The sequence below is a fragment of the Lactuca saligna genome, chromosome 3, assembly GCF_052625555.1.
Source record: "Lactuca saligna cultivar CGN05327 chromosome 3, ASM5262555v1, whole genome shotgun sequence".
In the NCBI taxonomy this organism is placed as follows: domain Eukaryota; kingdom Viridiplantae; phylum Streptophyta; class Magnoliopsida; order Asterales; family Asteraceae; genus Lactuca; species Lactuca saligna.
In genome coordinates this window covers 183577501-183600602 of record NC_136419.1, presented here as the reverse complement: position 1 = coordinate 183600602, position 23102 = coordinate 183577501, and the positions used below count along the sequence as shown (strand labels likewise).

Below are 23102 nucleotides of genomic sequence, written 5' to 3'. Positions count from 1 at the left end.
CCCAACCAATTATTCTGTCCAAAAAATTAGCATTCTGATGGTTCAATGGCTAATAACCCTCAAGGCTCAATCATGGCCCACTTATGGCCTAATTTTCCAAATTAGGCCCAAGCCTCTCTAATGGGTATTATACTGAAGCCCAGTAATTTCCCTTGGTCCATAAATGTGTTCCCAATTGGCCCATAAAGGTCCACATCAGCTTAGTCCAATAAGTGGCTCAACAAGCATCCAAACCCAATAAGGGTTTTTCACATAAAATGATGGTTAGGGTTAAGTGTTCCTACTTAACCCATTAAGAACTTAATCCATTAAGTCCAAACATACAATGAAATCAGACTTGAGTCATCACTTCACTCTAATGGTCCAAAATGCGGGTCCCGATAAGTACAAACCAATAATCCCAAAATTAGGGTTTTCTAAACCCTAATTAGGGTTTCCAACCTAATCCTAGCCCAATAGGCTCGATATCTAGGTCTTCTGAATAATTAGGGTTTCACTAGTCCCATAGGGTTTCACTAGTATGGCACCACCCACTACCACCTCGGGTAGTGGTGGTCAATGGCGGCTCACGACGGTGGCTACCACCTCATGGTGGTGGTTATGGTTCTTTTGATTATTATTCTTACTAATTATAATTACAATGATTTAATCTAAAAGTAAACACACACACAACCACTCTAGTGGTGGCTGGCGGTGGTACATAATGGCAGCCACCTCCTCACGGTGGTGGTGGTGGCCGTTCTTGTTTTCCGACCAAACAACTCACACACAACACATGTCTTCTATTTATGAAGGAAGTCCAGCCACCCACCTGGTGGCATAAGGCGGCGGCAGCAGTTGTTACACGATGGCAGCCACCACCTCACGGTGGTGGCGGTGGTTTCCTTTGGTTTCCAAACATGCGGCAACATATACAAGCAAATAGGACACGAGGTCGAGGTTCCCAACCACTGATTCGGTAGCTATTATCATAGGAGCAAATAGAAACGGCGATGACAACTCTGTACAACCAAAATGAATGAAAGATAAGAGAAACGGGTCATGGTTTAGCCTTACCGGGGGCCTTCCAGTCATTCACGGCCTCATATTTATCGTTCTCGGCTCCTCCCGCCAGTCTCGGCAATCTACCGAATGTCCTTAACGTCACTAGTGGTAAAGGGGGATGTAACAGTGGTGTATGTCGACAAGGCAGCAGGCGGAAGTGGTAGCTGTCGAACTCGATGATGCAAATGGCGGCTGAGGAGGGCTCCTAAGGTGGTGGCGGCTGGAAACATCCTCCACAACGGTGGAGGTTGAAAGTGTGGATTAGGTTTAGAGTTTGCGTAAAGTCACAAAAGAGAAGAATGGCACCGGGTTTCATCCCGTGTTCATTCAAATATTGTACATTTTACCAAGTTTAGTCCCTCCCCACAACATTTGTTTTCAATTTAACTCCAAAAGTTACCCTTCAGCCCTTCCTTCCATAATTCCTTTCATAAATAATCCTAGTAATTACCAAGCAACCCTCAGCACTTTAATATCTTTTCAATTTAAGTCCCAATAATACCAAACACCCCCTGACTTCTAAAATCCTTTGCGAAACAAGTCCCAATATTACACTTTAACCCCCGAATAATCCAAATTATAACATTCGGCTACCCAAAACCAAAAATCCACTAAATAATATGGATTTAGTGCGATTATTCATTCATCAGTTTTACCTATTTATTTATTAAATAAACAAAATGTTACATGTTTGCTGATGTATGATTCCGGGGACGGAATCATATTAAGGGGGATAGAATTGTAAGGCCCGGGTTTCTAGGCTAGGCATTAATGATGATATAATAGTTTATGTCAACATTTGTAACACATTTTGAAGTAATAAAGATGTATTATTTGAGTACAATGTGTTTTATACTTAATTATCATGAATTAATAAATTAAGGATAAAAATAAGCGTCGAAACTAAATTTTAGATAAACCTGATATATGTGAAGAAAGTTGTAGTGGTTGAAACAAGGATTCCAAAGATATAAAGAATACCGAAATCCGAGTTATAACGAAGAAGTTATGACCTGTCGGAAGTTTCGCGACAGAACCGACACGACGTTGTATGACGTAAAAAGTGAGTTTATGATAAAGTACTTTTTAGCCTTACCGATCTAAATGAAAGTTGTAGTGTACGTTAAACCGAGAGCATGCATAAAAAGAATGTCCAAATATGACTTCATGTGAGGAAGTTATGAATTTTAAAAGATTTGGTAAAGCAGTATGCAGCCCGAAACTCGAATTTTAGATCGAGAAATTTTTAGCCGACACAATCTAAACGAGAATCGAAGATCTTGTTGATAGTAGTTCAACGGTAAAAAGATAGACAAAAACGGATGTCGGATGAAGAAATTATGAATTTTCAACGGAATTTTCATATCCTAGCCTGTTAAAGTATAAATTTAAAAATAAATTCAAAATTAGCTGGTAGAGTCTAAACAAAAGTTGTAGAATATAATCTCACCTACGCGTGGATATAAAGAATGTCAAAAATGGAGCACGTATGAAAAAGATATGAATTTTTGAAGTTTCAATCACAAACTTCGAGGCTGGGAGTACACCCATCGTACTTATATGTACATGGTCCGAGATTGGCCACTTCACCTACTCCTTCGCATGGTGCACACGTGTTCGTAGCCTTGACGCATCCGAGATGATCCCTTCGTACGCCCAATGTACTCGATGTACGCCCAACGTAGTTGCTGGTAAAGTAGTACGCCCCGCATACTATGATGTTACGCCCACCGTAGAACCTAGCAAGGCAGTACGCCCTGCGTACCAGGAAAGTTATGCCTAACGTAATTGCAGGCTTCGACCACTATAAATAGAATGCAAGGCCATCCGAAAAATGTTTATAAAAGTTACATCCTTCCACCCTCCACTTTCTTTTAGGATGCAATAAATACCCCAAGCCTAGAATACCATCCTAACATCATTAGAAAGCCCCGGAGAGCCCGAAGACCCCAAGAAAAAGAGTTTTCGAGTCGAAACTCTGCCCGCGTGAAGCCTGGTTTTTGAGAAAATATCACGGTTTCATCGAAAAATATTGTTTTTAGGGACGAAGTGCTATCCAATCATTGTAAAATCAAGTGAGGGTGTGGTCACTTTCATCTTACCCATAAATATGAAGTATTTTCTATAAAATACGTGCTATGTGTATATATATTGTTTGTTTATTTGAGATGCATGCTGAATGAAGTTTTTATACATGTTTAGAATGATTTAAACTATATATTATTTTTATCTACAAATATGTTGGGCATAACATGGGTAGATGAAATAGTTGATGTGTGTTAAAATGATGAGATGCCTCGATGTTGTTGTTGTTGTTCGAGTCATCTAGCAGAGTATAGATGATGACCACAGACTTTTCTAGACAGTCCAATGAAACGTTGGCAGGCTCACAACCTGTAGGTGTTTGTGAACGATATGTTCACCGGTGTACTCCATCCCCCTCATGGTTGCCTTACGAACATATATGGTTGAGGAATCCCCTTAATAGTAAAGTCCATCCTGATGATGATCCTTAGGCTAGGTCCCTTGTGATAGGTGTTTAAGGACGTAAAGTGACGATAACGGGAATGGGTAATCAGGGTTGTTGTTGGTTGATGAAATTAATAAATTTATTATTTTTGGGTTGAAAACCCTATATGCTCACCAGGCTCCCAAGTTTGACTCACTCAACTTTCTATATTACAGGTAGTGGACCAAGAGCATAGTTGGATGATGACGAGGGATTTTTGGATTATAGGCTAGTAGATGTAAATAACTGTTGTAATGCCTATAATGTACTGTTTATGCTTTTGGTCTATATCGATGTGGGCATCTAGATTTTTTGTAATGAAATGAAAAATACATTTATTTAAGAAATGCTTTGATAAACTTTTATCATATTTTTTGGGGACAAATTCCACATATTTTTATTGGAGAGATTACTCTGATTTTATTTTAAAAGCATAAACTAAATCGGTCTTTTCTGGCCAAAAAATTGGGGATGTCACACTTAAAGGGACCAAAACCTTGATTTTTATCCATCTATACCTATAATATGATTACCAACTATAGCATGCTTCATCAAAACCCACAATATGACATTTTTATGACTTAATAACATCAACAAAGACCAAATATGAGGCTCAAAGGTCCTGGAGTAACATTTACTCACAAGAACCATTTTTTTGGGACCAAAACATGCTTAATAATTCCCATAACTAGATCTATACTAAAGAACCATAAAGTTTGAAGTTTTATACCTCCCGAAGATAGATCAAGATGCACAAAGTCTGGATCCACAAGCTTCAAGCAATCCAACACTCCTTCAATAGGCCCCTTCTTCTTCAATGAGCACCAAAATATATGAAATCACACCAAGAACTCAAGAACTACTCAAATGGGGGCTAGGGTTTCGTATTTAGGGTTTAATGGGATGGGGTTGAAGGTAAGAGGGTTTGGAGTTGAGTTAAGGCCATTAAATAGGATCCAAGACCCTAAATTAGGGTCGGCATACTCCTGGTATGCCCAATATACTCCAAAGGGCACCCACGAACCCCTGACTAGTACGCCCAACGTACTCCTATGTACGCCCGTGTATTAGGCTCAACCCTAAAACCACTAAACCTCCGAAGGCCATAAGTTCTTCGTTTCAACTTCGTTTTCGACGATCTTTATATCCACGAAAGGTGTTGAAGAGCTCTACAGTATTATCTAAATATCTTGTACTAAATACTTCTCAAACAAAAATCCATATTTCATGCAAGAATCCAGCCTATGACTTTTCTCTTTCTACCCTTCGGCCCTAAACACCATTCAAGGGTCAAATCTCTTAATTAACATTACCTCTCTCCACAAGAACTAAAATTTGCCTCCTTGAGGCCCAAAGTCTTACACAATCGACTTCCGGCCCACTGCCCAAAAATGACAGGAAACAGGATGTTACATTTGTTTAGACTACTTATGCTAATAAGCGATTTATCTCCAATTCATTATTTACGATATCTGTAGTAGTATTGAGTCGAACACGAAACTTCAACGCATCATAACTTCTTCGTTATAAGTCAGATTTGAATATTCTTTATATCTCTGAAATCCTCATCATTACTACTTCCTCTTTCATGCAGGTTATTCCTCCTAATTATTATTCTATTTTTGATGTATATTTTATTTTTATTTTATTATATTTTTTTAAGCATGTATATTACACATAACTACGTAAATCACATAATACTAAAATCGTTATCTTTATTAACTTCATAGAAGGTTACGATTGTTGACAAATGCAATTATATCATCTTATTAATGTCTAGAAAAAAACGGGGCGTTACATGCCGTCAATACAATGCAATAAACATTGAAAGCTTGCCATCAATCCAATGTAATCCTTAACTATATTCCCATGTCATATATATAAGTATGGATTAATATTTAGGATTTAGGTAAAAAAATTAAATTTGTAAACCCTAACATGCCACCCTTTGTACTTTAATCTTTAACAATAAAATGTAAAAGATGCGATATGGTGGAAGTTTTAGCCAAATAACCGAGTTTCAAAGAATCGTTCTATCTTGCAAACATTATTTCTTCAACAACAAAATCGGTCTTCATTGTCTAATATCACACTCTTCTAAAGGAAGATCTTTTTCTACTTTTAAGAGAATTTGTCAAAATCTATCAAATACAAACTATGACTCATGAAATTTTGATAAATGATTTTTCAGTTTCTGATATTGTTGATGCTTAACACAAAGATGGTTGGTAGGCGGGGAAGATTATCAGGAAAATATACAAAAAATATTTGGTGTATTTTCAATAGCCAAAAGAAGAGTTTTTGTTCAATATGGATGAACTAATGATTCATCAAGATTAGGTTGATGATGTTTGGGTTTATGCAAAAAAAGAGGTTAGATTGTGTTTTTAAATATGTTTTCCGAATAATGAAACTTTTAGATATGTCTAACAGTTCAATTACATATTTGTGGATATGAATAGCTTTGATGTGTGTATAGATTTGTATCTTTGTTGTCTACATGTTTAAGTTGATCTTGTTTGGATTTTTTATTTGTTTTGGTTGAATGGGATACAAACATCATCCTGCAATATTGTAACCATCTCTTTTTATTAACCAATTTTGTCCTTAACACATTGCTCAAGAGTTTCATTCAAGGAGAGAAATAAAAAGAATTTGAAGGATTGTTAAAAAAAATCATTGTTCTTTACTTTAGTTATTGAAAGGAAAATAAGAGAAATGAAATAAAGATTTATACCCATTTTCTTTATAAATTGTCCTTCCAAATTGAAAAGAATTGGAGAAAAGGGAAAAGAAAGATTATCCAATTTTTTTTTTGTTTCCTTTAATGAAAACTAATGTTTAATATTATTTAAATTTTGTGGTAGTTATTTATACACAATACTTTTTATCCATACATAATATTTTATGTCTCAGATGATTGTAATTAATAACGGTCAAAAATAATTTATCACATGTGTACTCATGTTTTCAATTGTAGACCTAGTCTAGTCAAGTTAAGTTAGTAGCCTCCATATTTGTAGGTTTCGGTTGTACTCTACTTGTATAAATTCTCCATGTACCTCATGTAATGCATACAGTGAAATATAGAATTATTCTGGTGCACCTCTGCTTTATATGGTATCAGAGCCCCACCAAAACCTCTTGAATCAATCCTCCATGGCTACCAACTCGCTTCTTCTTGGCCTCACTACCAACTCAGCACCCCTCAACTTCCAGATCCCTTCAATCAGCATTAAACTTGAAAGGGAAAATTACTCGTTATGGCGTTCCACAATCCTCTCTGCCCTAACCAGCTTTGACCTAGCTGACTTCGTTCTTTCTCCCAATCCACCTCCTGTAACTATTTCTACCACCAATGGTGAAGGGGTTACCACTTCCAGTCCCAATCCTGAGTATACTCTATGGAAGAAGCGTGATAGTTTTGTACTTCTCTGGATCAAGTCTACCCTCTCGGAGAAGGCGCTTGCAATCGTCGTCAGGTGCTCATCCTCTCAACAAGCCTGGTTAGCCATTGACAAGACATTTCAGGCCCAAACTCGGGCTCGTCGCATGACTATGAAGGCCGATCTTCAGTCAATTTCAAAGGGTTCCTCTTCGATGCTTGAGTATGTTGAGCGTAAACGGGCCATAGCTGACTCTCTTGCTGAAAATTCATACCCAATATCAAATGAAAACCTAATTGGACACATTCTTTCGGGTCTTGATTCATCTTATGGTCCTTTTATTTCTGCTTACATGATCCATAACAATGATGACTCTGTCGATGATCTAGTGGGTATGCTGCTTCAAGAAGAGCCCCGCTTGGAACAGGAAATAACCCGCCAGGCTGCCCAAAACTCAGCACCATCACCTATTGTCACTAATCCAATTGCACTCAATGTCAATCGATCACAGAGGTCTACTTCCAGCTCTAATTTCTCCACTTCATCGGCTTCGGGAAATCGATCCAATGACAATCGTAAACGCTCACGTCCTCAATGCCAGTTATGTAACAAACCGGGACACGAAGCAATTGATTGTTGGCAACGCACCAACCAAACCGATTATCCTTCCAGAAGGCCCAATCCTCGGTCCACCTCTCATCAAGCAAACTTTGTTCAACACCACAGTCCATCTTCCGTTGTTGATCCAGCCTGGTACTTTGACACAGGTGCCACAGATCATGTTACACCCGACATTCAGAAGCTTCAAATCACTGAGCCATACAATGGGACCGACAAACTACAAGTTGGAAATGGTAATGATCTTCCTATTTCTCATCTTGGTTCATCATATTTGCATCAACTTAACTTTCCATCTGTCCTTGTGGTCCCTCGGCTTACTAAAAATCTCATTAGTGTCTCAAAACTAACATCTGACAATAATGTGTATATAGAGTTCTAGCCCTCTCACTGTAATGTCAAGTCTTTGCAGGGACACACACTCCTTCAAGGGGACGTTGATCAGGGCCTGTATCGCATCCCTCACTTCACCAATAAAGCCAAATGTACCATAGCTCTTTCTGGAGTTCGCACCACTCTCCATGGATGGCACAAACGGCTAGCTCACCCTCATGCTCCGTTACTTAAACAACTTTTGTCTCGATATAAACTTCCTATTTCTTCACAGCACTTCCCTAATGTTTGTGAACCCTGTCAGTTAGGCAAGAGTCATCGGCTTCCTTTTACTCACAAACATGTTTCCTCTTTGCAACCTTTTGAATTAATGTACTCAGATGTTTGGGGACCATCCCCACATTTTTCAATAAATGGCAAACGATATTTTGTGTTATTTATGGATGATTGTACCAAATTTATATGGATCTACTTTTTGTCCCATAAATCTCAAGTTTTTGATACCTTTATTCAATTTCGAAATATGATTCAAACTCAATTCAACCGTCCCATCAAAAGCTTACAAACCGATTGGGGCGGTGAATATCGAAATGTTTCAAATTTCTTGACCACTCATGGCATCCTCCATCGTGTCTCATGCCCTCACACACATGAGCAAAATGGTGCGGTTGAACGCCGAAATCGCATCATCATTGAAAAAGGTCTTACACTTTTAGCTCAATCATCCCTCCCACAGGAATTTTGGGAACATGCCTTTAAAACGGCTACATATTTGCATAATCGGACCATTACACCTGGTTTAAATTACCTATCCCTATACCAAAAACTTTATTCTAAGATTCCTGATTATACATCTCTTAAAACTTTTGGGTGCTTATGTTATCCCTTCTTACGTCCCTATAATCCCTATAAAATCGACTTCCGCTCACTTTCTTGTATTTTCATTGGCTACAGCCCACTCATAAAGGCTACATGTGTTGTCATCCCTCATCCAAAAGACTGTACATTGCCCGTCATGTGATCTTCAATGAAGAAATATTTCCGTATTCCCAGTCTTCCAGCCAATCAACTTCTACTATCTCTCCCGCCCAGCTCAAGTCTGTTAACATTGGCCCAACCCTTGTAGCCCAAATCCCACCAATACCCTCTTGCCCAACTCTCACAAATACACCCCCCACTATTCCTCTCCCTAATTCGTCCCCTCCATCTCCGACTCCATCATCCCCCTCTACAGGCCCTAGGTATCAACACTCAACAATCAGCTCTCGTGCTCGTCAATCTTCTTCTATCCCTTCCCATTTTCGCCAAGCCGCAAATAATCAACATCACATGGTTACAAGAGCTCAAACAAATTCATTAAAACCTAAGGCTTTCACTTCTGTCTCCACAACCCTGATTCATGAACCCCGTAACTTTAGTCAAGCTATAAAACACAAATGTTGGCAAGAGGCTATGCAACTTGAATATGATGCCCTTATGAGAAATAAGACATGGTCCCTTGTCCCATGTCCTCCTAATGTCAATCTTGTAGGTTGTAAATGGCTTTTCAGGATAAAGAAACACTCGGATGGCACAATTGAAAGATACAAGGCCCGATTGGTTGTTCAAGGGTTTAGTCAAGAGGCGGGTGTTGATTACTTTGATACCTTTAGTCCGGTTATCAAACCTACAACCATTCGTTTGGTTTTATCTCTTGCTATTTCTAAGGGCTGGTGTATTCGACAACTAGATATCAATAATGCGTTTCTCAATGGTGATCTACATGAAGCTGTTTACATGCGACAGCCAAGAGGCTTTGAAGACCATACAAAACCAACACACGTATGCCGCCTCACTAAAGCTCTTTATGGCCTTAAACAAGCGCCAAGAGCATGGTTTACCAAACTTAAGTCGTATCTAACAGCGCATGGCTTTCGTGCGTGCCACTCAGACACCTCACTCTCCGTGCACAAATCAAGCGTGGGTGTTATTTACATACTTGTGTATGTTGACGACCTCATCATCATAGGCACATATGTGCATCTCATACAACGATTCATTCAGCAACTACACTCTACATTTGCACTCAAAGATTTGGGAGATCTTCATTATTTCTTGGGGATTACAATCACCCGTACTACATCTGGCCTTACACTCAGTCAAGAAGGATATCTTCGTGATATTCTTGATCGGAGTCACATGTCATCAGCCACTCCCATCTCCACTCCTGCTGATGCCAATTCCAAACTTACTTGTTATGGTGACCCATTTGCTGATCCAAAACTTTACAGACAAGTTGTCGGCTCGCTTCAATACGCCACCATCACTCGTCCAGACATTACTTTTGCGGTCAATCGGGTTTGCCAATATATGCATGCCCCCACTACTCTTCATTGGCAAGCCGTAAAAAGGATCTTGCGTTATCTACAAGGCACCATCACTCATTGCTTACATTTCTCTCCAACTACCAAAACCTCTCTTCTAGCCTTTTCCGATGCTGGATGGTTATCTGATGCTGATGATAGTCGATCTCAATATGGATTTGCTATATATCATGGCAAAAATCTCATAAGTTGGACCTCCCGTAAACAAAAGGTAGTTGCTCGCTCAAGTACAGAAGCTGAATACAGAGCATTGGCATACACAACTGCTGAATTGATTTGGCTCCAGCAACTACTCCTTGAACTTCATGTGCCACTTACTTGTGCTCCTCTAATCCTCTGTGACAATGTTGGCACGATCTTCATGACTCAAAATCTAGTTATTCGCACCAGATCTAAGCATATTGCCCTTGACTTTCATTTTGTCAAAGAAAAGGTTGAAGCAAAAGAACTCCACATTAGTCATGTCTCATCAGGTGACCAACATGCGGATATATTTACTAAAGCTCTTCACAAAGACCGGTTCCGTTCATTATGTACCAAGCTCCAAGTTCGTCCCGCACATGAGCTTGCCGGGGGGTAATAACGGTAAAAAATAATTTATCACATGTGTACTCATGTTTTCAATTGTAGACCTAGTCTAGTCAAGTTACGTTAGTAGCCTCCGTATTTGTAGGTTTCGGTTGTACTCTACTTGTATAAATTCTCCATGTACCTCATGTAATGCATACAGTGAAATATAGAATTATTCTGGTGCACCTCCGTTTTATAGTAATGTATAACTGTATAAAACATAATTCGTTGTGTACGACTGAAAAGTGTGGTTGATAAATAATTACCTATGATATGAATAGACTTATATAAAATATCAATATCATGTGTACGTATTGTCTATTCCTAATTATATAGTATTAAGTTATTAACCATTCTCAATGCTTTGAAGTTTGAAGATACAAAATTGATTTTGATTCACAAACCCCGATAAACTACCAAATTGGACCTTGTCAATCGTTTGTAAAAAGCCACCAGGCGCCAACTACAAAGACAATAAAAAACCCCAATTCAAGATTGTTTTTCACGAGTGAGGAGTGACCCGAGTGTGTGCTCAAAATTGCTTCTCTCCTCCCTTCCAGACGTTTCTTTTTCCTCAAAATTGCTTCTCCACAATCTCAGGTTCTTCTTGTCTTCACACAGAGGATTCTAACGAATCGAAACGCTCAGATTACCAGTATCTCATTTGGGGATTTCAGCGAATTCTAGACGGATTCTCAAACTCTATTCAACATCAGGGTATGTTTCTTTTCAACTTCCGAAACATTTAATCGAGTTGATTCTTCCAGTTTCATTGAACATACCTCTCTTTTTAGTCTGTAGCTAAATTCTGAAAGTTCGATTTTTAATTCTAGTAAACGACACAAAAGAATCGAGGAAAATCAATGGCGCTAGTTTCGACAACAGGAAACGATGCCGCTGTGTTCAGCGAAGTTGACATGAGTTCTTCCGATTCTTCATCCACCGTTCGAGCAACTGTTATCCAGGCCTCCACCATCTTCTATGATACCCCTGCTACCCTCGGTTCGTTTCATTTCTTTCATCGCACACTTGTTCTTGCATGCATGTTTTCGATCGTTTATGTACTATGTTCATTAGCGTTCTTCAGATAATCTGTTTGTAAGCCTCTGTAATTGCAAGAAATCTTTTGGGTTCTTAATGGAAAAAAAACATGAAGTTGAAACTCTTTATTTTGGTTAAGAAACTGCAGTATACATGATTTTATATTGCTATAATTAACCATATACCTCTAATATAATGTTACATATATAGCTGTAATTCTTTTCTACGTTCACAGCTGTGTTCAGTGATTAAAAGTTGGGTTTTTAAATGTTAACACTTGTTTTTATATTAGTCAATAACTTAAAATTTGATCTATAATGATTTTATTTTTGAGATATATTTAAAACTTTTGCATATCCATCGGGAAGAAGGGGTTGGCTAAATGGACACCAATTTTACCATTTAGAAAAAAACAATGATTTTTTATTTATTTATTTAGGTAACATTTCCTATTAATGGGTAGCATGTTTAAACTACAAAATTGTAATAAGAAAAAACAAAAGTAAGAAACTATAGTAAACAAATAACCGAAAGTACATTGCTATTTCTTGCATTTACAGATAAAGCCGAAAGACTATTATCCGAAGCCGCATCATATGGGTCCCAGTTAGTTGTCTTTCCGGAAGCATTCATAGGCGGATACCCTCGAGGCTCAAATTTTGGGGTCACAATTGGAAACCGAACACTTAAGGGAAAAGAAGATTTTCGCAAGTATCATGCTTCAGCCATTAATGTGCCTGGTAAAACCACATTATTATATATATATATAGACTTTGGCCATAATAGTTTCTTATGTTGGCAGGTTTGGTCCATGTGTAGAATATAAATCACAAAAGCTCTTCCTACAGAAAATGTCTCTGCGCATTTTGTTTACAAAACTGTCCATGTGTTTAAAAAAATTAGAAAAATAGTCCCTGCTTAATAGAAAATTTACAGATTACTCATAGGAACGTACTTTTATTGTAATTAAAGGTTTTTTTTTTTTTTATGTGAATAAGTTTTTGTTTGGATTATTTAGGTCCGGAAGTTGATCGATTGGGGGCAATGGCGGGGAAGTATAAAGTGTTTTTGGTGATGGGGGTTATAGAAAAAGACGGATATACCCTTTATTGTACGGTTTTGTTTTTTGATAATCAAGGAGGTTACCTTGGGAAGCATAGGAAGCTAATGCCAACGGCTTTGGAGAGGATAATTTGGGGATTTGGCGATGGGTCAACTGTGCCTGTTTTTGATACTCAAATTGGGAAAATTGGTGCGGCTATTTGTTGGGAGAATAAAATGCCATTGTTAAGGACTGCAATGTATGCTAAAGGTTCGATCTAGTCATCTAACTTGCTAAATTTTCAGGAAATGCAATAATTACAGTTTTGGTCCCTGTAGTTTTTATTTTACATGATTTACATTTTTAGTCCCTGTAGTTTTCAATCGGGGAAATGAATGAACTACATGGTCTTGGTCTCTTTAGTTTAATTACACTTTTGGTCTCTATAGTTTTTAGTTTGCATTAATTACAGTTTTGGTCCCTGTAGTTTTTATTTTACATGATTTACATTTTTAGTCCCTGTAGTTTTCAATCGGGGAAATGAATGAACTACATGGTCTTGGTCTCTTTAGTTTAATTACACTTTTGGTCTCTATAGTTTTTAGTTTGCATTAATTACAGTTTTGGTCCCTGTAGTTTTTATTTTACATGATTTACATTTTTAGTCCCTGTAGTTTTCAATCGGGGAAATGAATGAACTACATGGTCTTGGTCTCTTTAGTTTAATTACACTTTTGGTCTCTATAGTTTTTAGTTTGCATTAATTACAGTTTTGGTCCCTGTAGTTTTTATTTTACATGATTTACATTTTTAGTCCCTGTAGTTTTCAGTCGGGGAAACGAATGAACTACATGGTCTTGGTCTCTTTAGTTTAATTGCACTTTTGGTCTCTATAGTTTTTAGTTTGCATTAATTACAGTTTTGGTCCCTGTAGTTTTTATTTTACATGATTTACATTTTTAGTCCCTGTAGTTTTCAGTCGGGGAAACGAATGAACTACATGGTCTTGGTCTCTTTAGTTTAATTACACTTTTGGTCTTTATAGTTTTTAGTTTGTACTAATTACAGTTTTGGTCCCTGTAGTTTTTATTTTACATGATTTACATTTTTAGTCCCTGTAGTTTTCAATTGAGGAAACGACTGAATTACATGGTCACTTTAGTTTAACTACACTTTTGGTCTCTATAGTTTTTAGTTTGCGTTAATTACAGTTTTGGTCCCTGTGGTTTACAGTTTACACCGATGTGCAGTTTTGGTCCAAATTTTGAGTTTTTGACATGGTTGGTTTTTATACATTTATAGGAATTGAGATATACTGTGCACCAACAGCTGATTCAAGGGAAATTTGGCAAGCATCAATGACACATATTGCATTAGAAGGGGGGTGTTTTGTTTTATCTGCAAATCAATTTTGTAGAAGAAAAGATTATCCTCCTCCTCCAGAATATGTGTTTACTGGAACAGAAGAAGATCTTACACCAGAATCTGTTGTTTGTGCTGGTGGAAGTGTTATAATTTCACCATCAGGAACTGTTCTTGCGGGACCCAATTATGATGGGGAAGCACTTATTACAGCTGATTTAGGTATCCTACTTTTAGCTTCAAAAACTTTTGCATATTATATATGTTCTTCATGATTTAGATGATAAAATAAGGTGTCCATGTTATAAATGGGAACCACGTATCCTAATTTTAATTGGTTTGACCGGTTACATTGCTGATGTGGCGTCAAAGGGTGCTGACGTGGCGCCGACATGGGTTTTAATTTTATCTCAGGGTTTAGGACATTAAACGGAAATGAAATGAACTATTCCTTTTTTAGCCACATAAAGAGTTTAATACTAGAATAAACCTTAGCGCCACATGGATGCCACATCAGCATGTTTCATCAGTGAAACTTGTTAAAATTGGGGAGAGTGACCTCAATGGAACAAAATTACAAGTTCAGTGATCCGAATAGTTCATTCACATTTTATGACATTAACCCTAAAAAAGGGAAAATTCCATAAAAACCAGTGTAGTTTGGCTTTTTTTTTGAGTAAATTACATGAATGGTCCCTATGGTTTGGGGTAATTTGCGCTCTTGGTCCCTAACTTATTTTTTTTAACTCAGAAGGTCCTTATATTTTGTTTTTGTTGCGTGTTTGGTCTTTGTCTTACCTAAAAAGGCTATTTTGCCCTTGATTTTTTGATTTATTTAAATAAACACACCCCCAACGGTCAACCCCACTTCTACCTCACATTACCTTACCTTACCTACCCCACCTTATTTAAATAAATTAAAAAATCAATGGCAAAATAGTCTTTTTAGGTAAGACAAGGACCAAACGCGCAACAAAAACAAACTGTAGGGACCTTCCAAGTTAACAAAAATAAGTTAGTGACTAAACGTGCAAATTACCCCAAACCATAAAGATCATTCGTGTCTTTATTTTTCAGTTCAACAACCGAAGTTTTTTTTTTTTTTTTTTTTTTTTTTTTTCCTATTTTAACCACTGAGAATTTGCTTTTATTAAAAAAACACTACTTAAAACTTCAAATTCTATGAAAACAATGAGAGTTTAAGATTGTTTGGTTTAACCCCCTGAAGGAAATTTTCTTTTTGATTTAACCATCGAAAGTTTGAATTTAAAAAAAAAAAAAACATCTTTCACCGAAAAGATAATTTTTCGTTTGTTATTTGCAACTCACCAATGGAAAAAACGTAGAGTGGTTTTTTTGAAAAAAAATACAAACTCTTGGTGGTTAAACTAGAAAGAAAAAATTCTCAGTGGTTAAACAAAAAAAGAAAAGAAATCCAAACTACAGTGTTTTTTGTAGAATTCAGCCTATAAATTAAACAAGAGAGCTTAATAATCTCTTTGTTTTTTTTCTTGCTAAAAAAAATTCTTCAAATTTAAGATTTTTATTATTATTATGACATGTAAATGTTTAAAATTTGGTATAGATCTTGGAGAAATTGTGCGTGCGAAATTTGATTTTGATGTGGTTGGACATTACGCAAGACCCGAAGTTCTTAGCTTGATTGTAAAGGATGATGCTGCAACACCTGTGTCTTTCACATCTGAAAAGACCGAAGGCTCTCAAAAATAATTGTCGCATTTGCAAAATTTATGTTTTCTTAACATTCTGTAATTTGATTGCTACTTTTGTTTTCTTGAATCTAGCCATGTTGAATTGTGTATACTTAGCTGCGTTTGTTGTACATGATGAATTTATTATTCATCAACCTGCGGATCTGCCCTTGATTTTCTTTGAATAAATTAATTGAACTTCTGATGTTGATGGGATTGGTTAGATTTAGGGTTTCATGATTGATTTTCTTGGGTCTTGGCTTGAGCATGGTTTGCTTTGGTTTTTGCCTGATCGTTTCTAGCCTCACAAAATAAACGATTTTGTGAGGTTATCATTAAAAAAAAAAAAAAAGTAAAAACTATAATAGAAGGTAAGTTACTAAGGATTTGGAACTTTTTATTTACAAAATACCTTTATTTTATGCTATGTAATAGTATTTTGTAAATAAATGTTCTAGTTGTTTATCTTTGTTTACATATGGTACTTATTTTGATGCAATGTTGTCTTCTATATGAAAAACAAAAAAAATATTACCTATGTATGACAATAACCCTGTATAATAATAGCAAAGAGATCTACAAATTATGTCTTACAACTGGTGCATTCGAAACTTGGAAAGTTACTTGACATTGTATTAAGTTGGTATATTATGTTTCTAGGTGTTAAAATGCATATTTAATCTTTATTTTTAAAAATTAACTCGGATGATTATTTTTTTTCTTTTAAATTACACGTTTCATTCCTATCTGAAATGAGTATTTTTCGAAGTTCTAAAAAGTTCATTATGTGTGTCGTGTTTCCAAGGCTTATAAACAAAATGTCGTCAAATAATATATATATATATATATATATATATATATATATATATATATATATATATATATATATATATATATATATATATATATATATATATATATATATATACATATATAAAACTGTTGTCTTAAGTAACGTCTTTAATGTGGTACGCCACAGGTTGAAAAAACTTGAGGTTTAACATTGCTGTCAAGTCACGTCCTACGTTATTTAGAATATTGGTATTTTGTCATTAATAATTTATCTTTTATTACTTTATCAGATTTAAATTAAAAGATAATTAAAAATAAACAAATATCCGTCTCCCACCCCACCCCCTTCTATTTCTCTTGTTTCTACAACAAGATTCGACCATAGCCGCATATTCTTCACAGATTACCCACCACTAACTATCACCGCTAGCATCTCTGCCATCATTCACCACTACCGCCAACACTTCACAACCTATTCTACCCGCTATATTTCGAAGAGATAATGAGAGATAAAGGTAAGGCTTCGATTCTGATGGTGGAGCTTGGTTTGAAACCCTAGGCCACGACGATGCATGGTGGCAAAGGGATAGTAACATTCAGGTGGTTTCTTAGAGAGATACTTGCAAATCTGACATCATTGACAATCACTGACACCGCAAAGAAGATGAAGAGGGAGGAGATGCAAACATGTGTCGATGACGACTTCATCTCCCAAAACCAGCATAACGTTGAAACCCTAGCAGGTAAATCTCAAAACCCTAGCACACAAGTGGCAATGATGACCTCTGTGTGTGTGTGTGTGCGTGTGCATTGAATCAACACAATACATGTGTGTGTGTTTTGTGTTTCTCTGCTCTAACTAGGAAGAAGAACGAAGGGAACATATGATTTGTTGGTGGCATAAGGACCGGAAGAAGAACGAGGGAAGAAGGGTCGTTGATGGTGTTTCTGTGAGAAAAAAGAGGTGGTGGTCGGCGATGGTGGGTGGTGATGGTTTGGCGGTGGTGATGATTTGTCAATCAAAGAATTTAGGGGAAAGAAGGTTTAAAAAGAAGGGTTATGATAAGCTGGGTGGGGTAGAGTTTTTATTTTACGTTGTATTTTGTAAATAGTTGTTAGAAAAGAAATAAAAAATATATATATAGAATAGTCATTCTATGTCTCATAAGGGATGAAACTTGCAAATTTAAAGTAACGAATAATGACATGTCCAACTTTTAACAAAACAATGGACAATCCAAGTTAATTTTGAAAAACTGTGACTAAATGTGTGTTTTGATAGAGACGATTAGTATAATTTACTCTCTAATATTTTTTTGGGTTTTAAAAAAATAAAATTTTCTTTTAACACAAAAAGAGACCTGTTGGTTTTCCAAAACAACTTGGTTTTTCTTATAGTCTTTCCGGTTTTTGGTTTTGTTTCCATTTTATTTACAAACCCTTTGATGTTATATGAGGTATGTAATTGTATTGTTGTTCATATACTCAAAAGATGTGCTATCTTCTCATGTCAAATGCATGAGCTTACATGTAATATAATTTACAAGACAACTTATATATAAGACCCGGACCCGAGAGTATCTCTAGAAAGATCAGAACACGACACTATACGATCACGTAAATCTTTGATCAATTTGTATCTTTCCATTTCATCTTCATACTCTTTCATCGTAGATGAGCAAGAAAACCCTAAAACTGTCTCTTCCAAACACTCATTCAAGTCTCCATTTCCGTTTCTCATGTCTAATCCAAATTCCCACTCAATGCAATCTGAGTTACGCCCGATGACCTCGTCGCGTGTGCTTGTTATTTCATCATTTACTTCACCCTTGATGTTATCATACCATGACAAATCCCTAGTTCCCTCTACAAGGGTATTTCCGCCACTTATCCCTTCACCCTTTTTTCCCCTCCTAGTGGTGTTTTCATCGTCACACTTGTTTACTTTGCTTTGATACCATGTTAGAACTTCAGGCGTTGATTTTAAAGTGTCGATGCCATTATCGGCTTCCAACAATTGTTCTAGGTCATGTACAAGAACATTTACTTGTTCATGTTTATCTTCATATTCATACTTTGCGTCGATGAGCTTCATTTGGACTCTTTCTTCACGTAACATATCCGCAACACGTAACATTTCTCTCTCTTCTTCCATTTCTTCACGCACTCTTTCCGATTCTCTCTTCAATTCTTCAAGCTCGACTCTATCTTCTTCAATACTACGCGCCATCTTTTCACATAATTGCTCCAACATCTCAGCCGCTTGCTTATCCGCTTCGGCTTTTTTTATCGCTTTTCCTAAAGAAGCTTTTGTATTCGCTAATTCCCGACCTAATTTCTTGTTCATCCTCTCTGTCTGTCGTCTGAGCTTCCTTTCGGTCTCCAATTCGTGTGCTATGCTCTTGACAGCTAAGCGAACCTTGTCTTGGTCTTTCGACTCGCAAAGTGGGTCCATAGATCTTTGTTCTTTGATTAGCTTATTCACGTGTGACCGAGCCTTGTTGAGCTCATGATTTAGGGTTGAAACCAGGGAAATGCTCGTTGGATGGTGGTGATGGCTATGATTCGTGTCCACAGTCCAAATGTGAGTTAGAAGTTTGAGTAGTTCTTTTGATATTGTAAGTGAATGCTTGATTTCATCCAAACCATGTGTCGATTTTGGCATCGAGTGTTCGTTGTTCTTGGTCTCGGTATTGATTTTGACACATGGTCGAGGTTTTCCCTGACATAATACAATAACAATACGACAAATTAAATTGAACAGTTTTTGTTACAATTATGTTGATAAGAGAAAAAGTCGTGTATTGGATGACAAATAGAGAAATCTTATATATTTGCAACAATCATATCAACTTTAGAATCTGGATCAACTCTTTTGTTTCTTCCATATGGGTTTGAGTTTATTTGATCTTTCGGCAAATATCAAGTAGAAACAGGTCAAATAGATGTAAAGTGGTCAAAAAAAAAACGATGTAAAGTTGTACAAATTTTATTTAAATGTATGCAGATTTAAAAAAACAGAGATTGTTTACAGGTAGACCTAAGCAGAATATTTAAAATAAATATGTATTTTAAAAAATAATAATAATAAGCACGTTTTGACATGTAATTCTTACTATAGATTTGCTATTTTAGTTATCTAATTGAACAAACGACTGTAACATTTGTTTGCAATTATTGTATTGGAGATTTGGAGTATTATAATATTTTATTTACATCAATTCATTTATGCTTTTATGGAAAACGTCAAATAGATAATGGTAAAAGTAATAACGCCTTATGTACAAATGTACAATCATGTTTTCATTTAAATATAGTTCATTATTATTTTCTACTATATATTGTAAATTTCGTAAGTTCCTCTTTACCATAAAAATACAAAAAGACGGGTCAAAAAAATAAAATAAAATTGGTACAAGCTACTTTGGCTGTGTGCCTGTGTTTGACAAATGACAGACCAGTTTAAAAGCGAGTTAGTTGGTAATTGATATAACAATATTTATTAAAAAAATAACCAAAAAACTAGATGATAAATATAAATATAATTAAAATTCATGTGAGTATATAACATGAAATGAATATATAATGATATATTTTAAAAACCCATGGAAGAAACCAATCATCAATAAGCTATATCTCTAATAGTTTTTTTTTAACTTCTAAACTATTTTATTAGTTTTACCAAACACTATATTATAATAATATATAATAAGTTTACAAAAAATTAACCTAAATGCGTTAAACACATATTTCTCTCTAAAGATCAACAAGCGGAATTAAAATCAAAAGAGTAAATTACACGGATGGTCCCTATGGTTTAGGGTAATTTGCGTGTTTGGTTCCTAACTTATTTTTTTAACTCGGAAGGTCCCTAATGTTTGTTTTTGTTACGCGCTTAGTCCCTGTCTTACCTAAAGATACTATTTTTCCCTTGATATTTTAATTTATTTAAGTAAACACACCCCCAACCCCACCCCACTCACCTTACCTTATCTACCTCACCATTTTTTCTTATTTAAATAATAATTGTTTTAGGTAAGACAGGGACCAAGTGCGTAACAAAAACAAACTGTAGGGACCAAGCACGTAACAAAAACAAACCGTAGGGACCATTCGAGTTAAAAAAATAAGTTAGGGACCAAACGTGCAAATTACCCCAAACCATAAGGACCATTCGTGTAATTTACTCAAATCAAAACAATTAATTAAATTGGTCGAAAATCATCGGTAAAATCTCTTAAAATGGTTTTGAAGCAATACTAATTGTATATCCATTTAATATGTTTATTTTTTGAACAGATAAATCTAATTTAATCTTAGGGGTGTTTGGGATAGTTTTTTAGATCAAAAAGTCTTTTTTTTAAAAAAAAAAAAAACTTTTTGATCTTTTTCTAAAAGATAGTTTTAAAATATATTTGTTTAAACTTTTAAGAGGGAAAGAGAAAAAAAGCAAAAGTTGCCAAAAATCATAGATACGTGACTTTTTAAAAACCTCATTTTTCTTCTTCTCAAAAAGTTATTTTAAAAGATATTTTCCGATTATCAAACAACTTTTTAAACTTTTGATTTTTTGAAAAAGTCAAAAGTCTCAAAAATCATTTTGAAAGTAAAACCAAACACCCTCCTAATTTAACACTTAATTCCACATACGTTTACAACGAAACTTGAAATCTCGACTTCAAAAAAAAAAAAAAAAAAAAAAAAAAAAAAAAAAAACATTAGATATCGTTAAACTAAAAACCCTTGAATATCCATTTAATACGTAAACATCCAAATTGAGAGCCACGTAAAACATTAATTGAAATAATGATGGATGCAAACTGCAAAAAAGTTGGCAAAATAATTGAGTGTAACCAGAAAATTAATTTTTATATAGAGGTTGACCCCCACTCTATCTTATTATAAAGTTGACAAAATAATGTAGGTATTTCTATTACATAAGGATAAATTCCAATTTTGTTTTAATTAGCAAATATAAATATATAATATAGTCTTAAACTAACAATTAATTTGACTTCTGTTTACGAACTTCGATTCAGAGAAAAAAAGACACCATTTGATACACCATTTAATACTAAAAGTCATTTTAGTTTTTAATCTTTTAATATTATAATCTCTTTATTGGGTTAATTTGTCAATGTTGTCAGAGTATAATTCGGGTATAAATAATGATATATATTTTATCATTTATTGACCGAAACTTAGAAATTCTGAAATAAATATAGAGGGGTGACCCCACGCTTGCTGTCTTTTTGACTTATAGGACTAGTGGTATGTTACAAAACATTACATAATTGATGCTCATTTTTCAAAGAATAAATAATTATTCCCATTTGCTTTTAAAATTATTCATGTATCAATACTATCTTATATTTATATTCTACATAATTTATAAGATGCTTATACATTATCACATCTGTTTAAAATTTTGCAAACTTTACAAATTTGGACCGACGGATATAACTTTTAAAGGGGTGTCCGGGATTAGTTTTTATTTAAAATAACTTATGTTTGTTGGTAAAAATGTTTATTAGATTATCCGTTTGAAAAAAATATCTAGATTATTTTATTCGGTATCAAAATGAATTAGACTAAAAAGATTTTTTTACTGTTTGGTAAACTGTAAACTATAATTTTTTTTATGTATAATAATAAATCAATTTATCAAAAAAAAAAAAAAACTCCTTAAATAAGTCCATAAGTAAGTAGCAAATGACTTATCAAAAACTCTTAAATCTATTTAAGTGTCTATGAAATTGTTGTACATAAAAAACTTCTTTTTACCGGTGTCAAAGCAAAATAAATCAATAGATACTTCAAATAAGCAATTCCAAAAACCCTATCATGCTTTTATTTTGGAGAAAGTGGGAAAAACACAAGATAATAATAATAATAATAATAATAATAATAATAATAATAATAATAATATTTTTAAAGGTATTCTAGAACATAAATGTTAGGGAAGATTTTATAGTTTTTTCCTTTGCCTAGAAAGCATAAAACATATTACATTTTTTTTATTTATTTCCAAATAAAAAACATAAATAAATTAATAATTCCATTTTTCTTAGCTTCTTTGTTTTTGTTTTTGTATTTTTGTATTTTTGTATTTTTTTTTGTTTTTTTCTTAAATCGCTAAAAAACAATGTGCAAACAAAATGATAACACCAAACAAGGATATAACATGAGACATGGAGTTATATTCCAAACAAAGATAGACGAGTTATTCTTGTGGTGTTGTGAATTTAGTAATTATGATATTTTATATTTTAAACCTTAATGATATTATGCAACTTACATAGTTCGAAGAAATTCTAACTTTAAAATATT

At 35.0% G+C, this 23102-nt stretch overlaps 2 protein-coding genes across 2 annotated transcripts in view; one reads left to right on the top strand and one right to left on the bottom strand.

Annotated features, from left to right (window-relative positions):
* Positions 1–11306: 11306 nt before the first annotated feature.
* LOC145037598 (bifunctional nitrilase/nitrile hydratase NIT4A) lies at positions 11307–16187 on the top strand. The gene is made up of 6 exons (XM_078986297.1): positions 11307–11540; positions 11657–11825; positions 12425–12604; positions 12883–13176; positions 14209–14490; positions 15854–16187. Exons 2-6 carry the CDS (start codon positions 11687–11689, stop codon positions 15997–15999), a joined length of 1041 nt encoding a protein of 346 aa, XP_078842423.1. The 5' UTR covers positions 11307–11540; positions 11657–11686; the 3' UTR covers positions 16000–16187.
* Positions 16188–18230: 2043 nt separating this feature from the next.
* Positions 18231–23102, bottom strand: part of LOC145037597 (uncharacterized) — an 8783-nt gene continuing 3911 nt past the window's right edge. The window contains exon 3 of the mRNA XM_078986296.1: positions 18231–19494. Coding sequence (XP_078842422.1) covers positions 18325–19494 — 1170 coding nt within the window. The 3' untranslated portion in view covers positions 18231–18324. The remainder of the gene's footprint in view (positions 19495–23102) is intronic.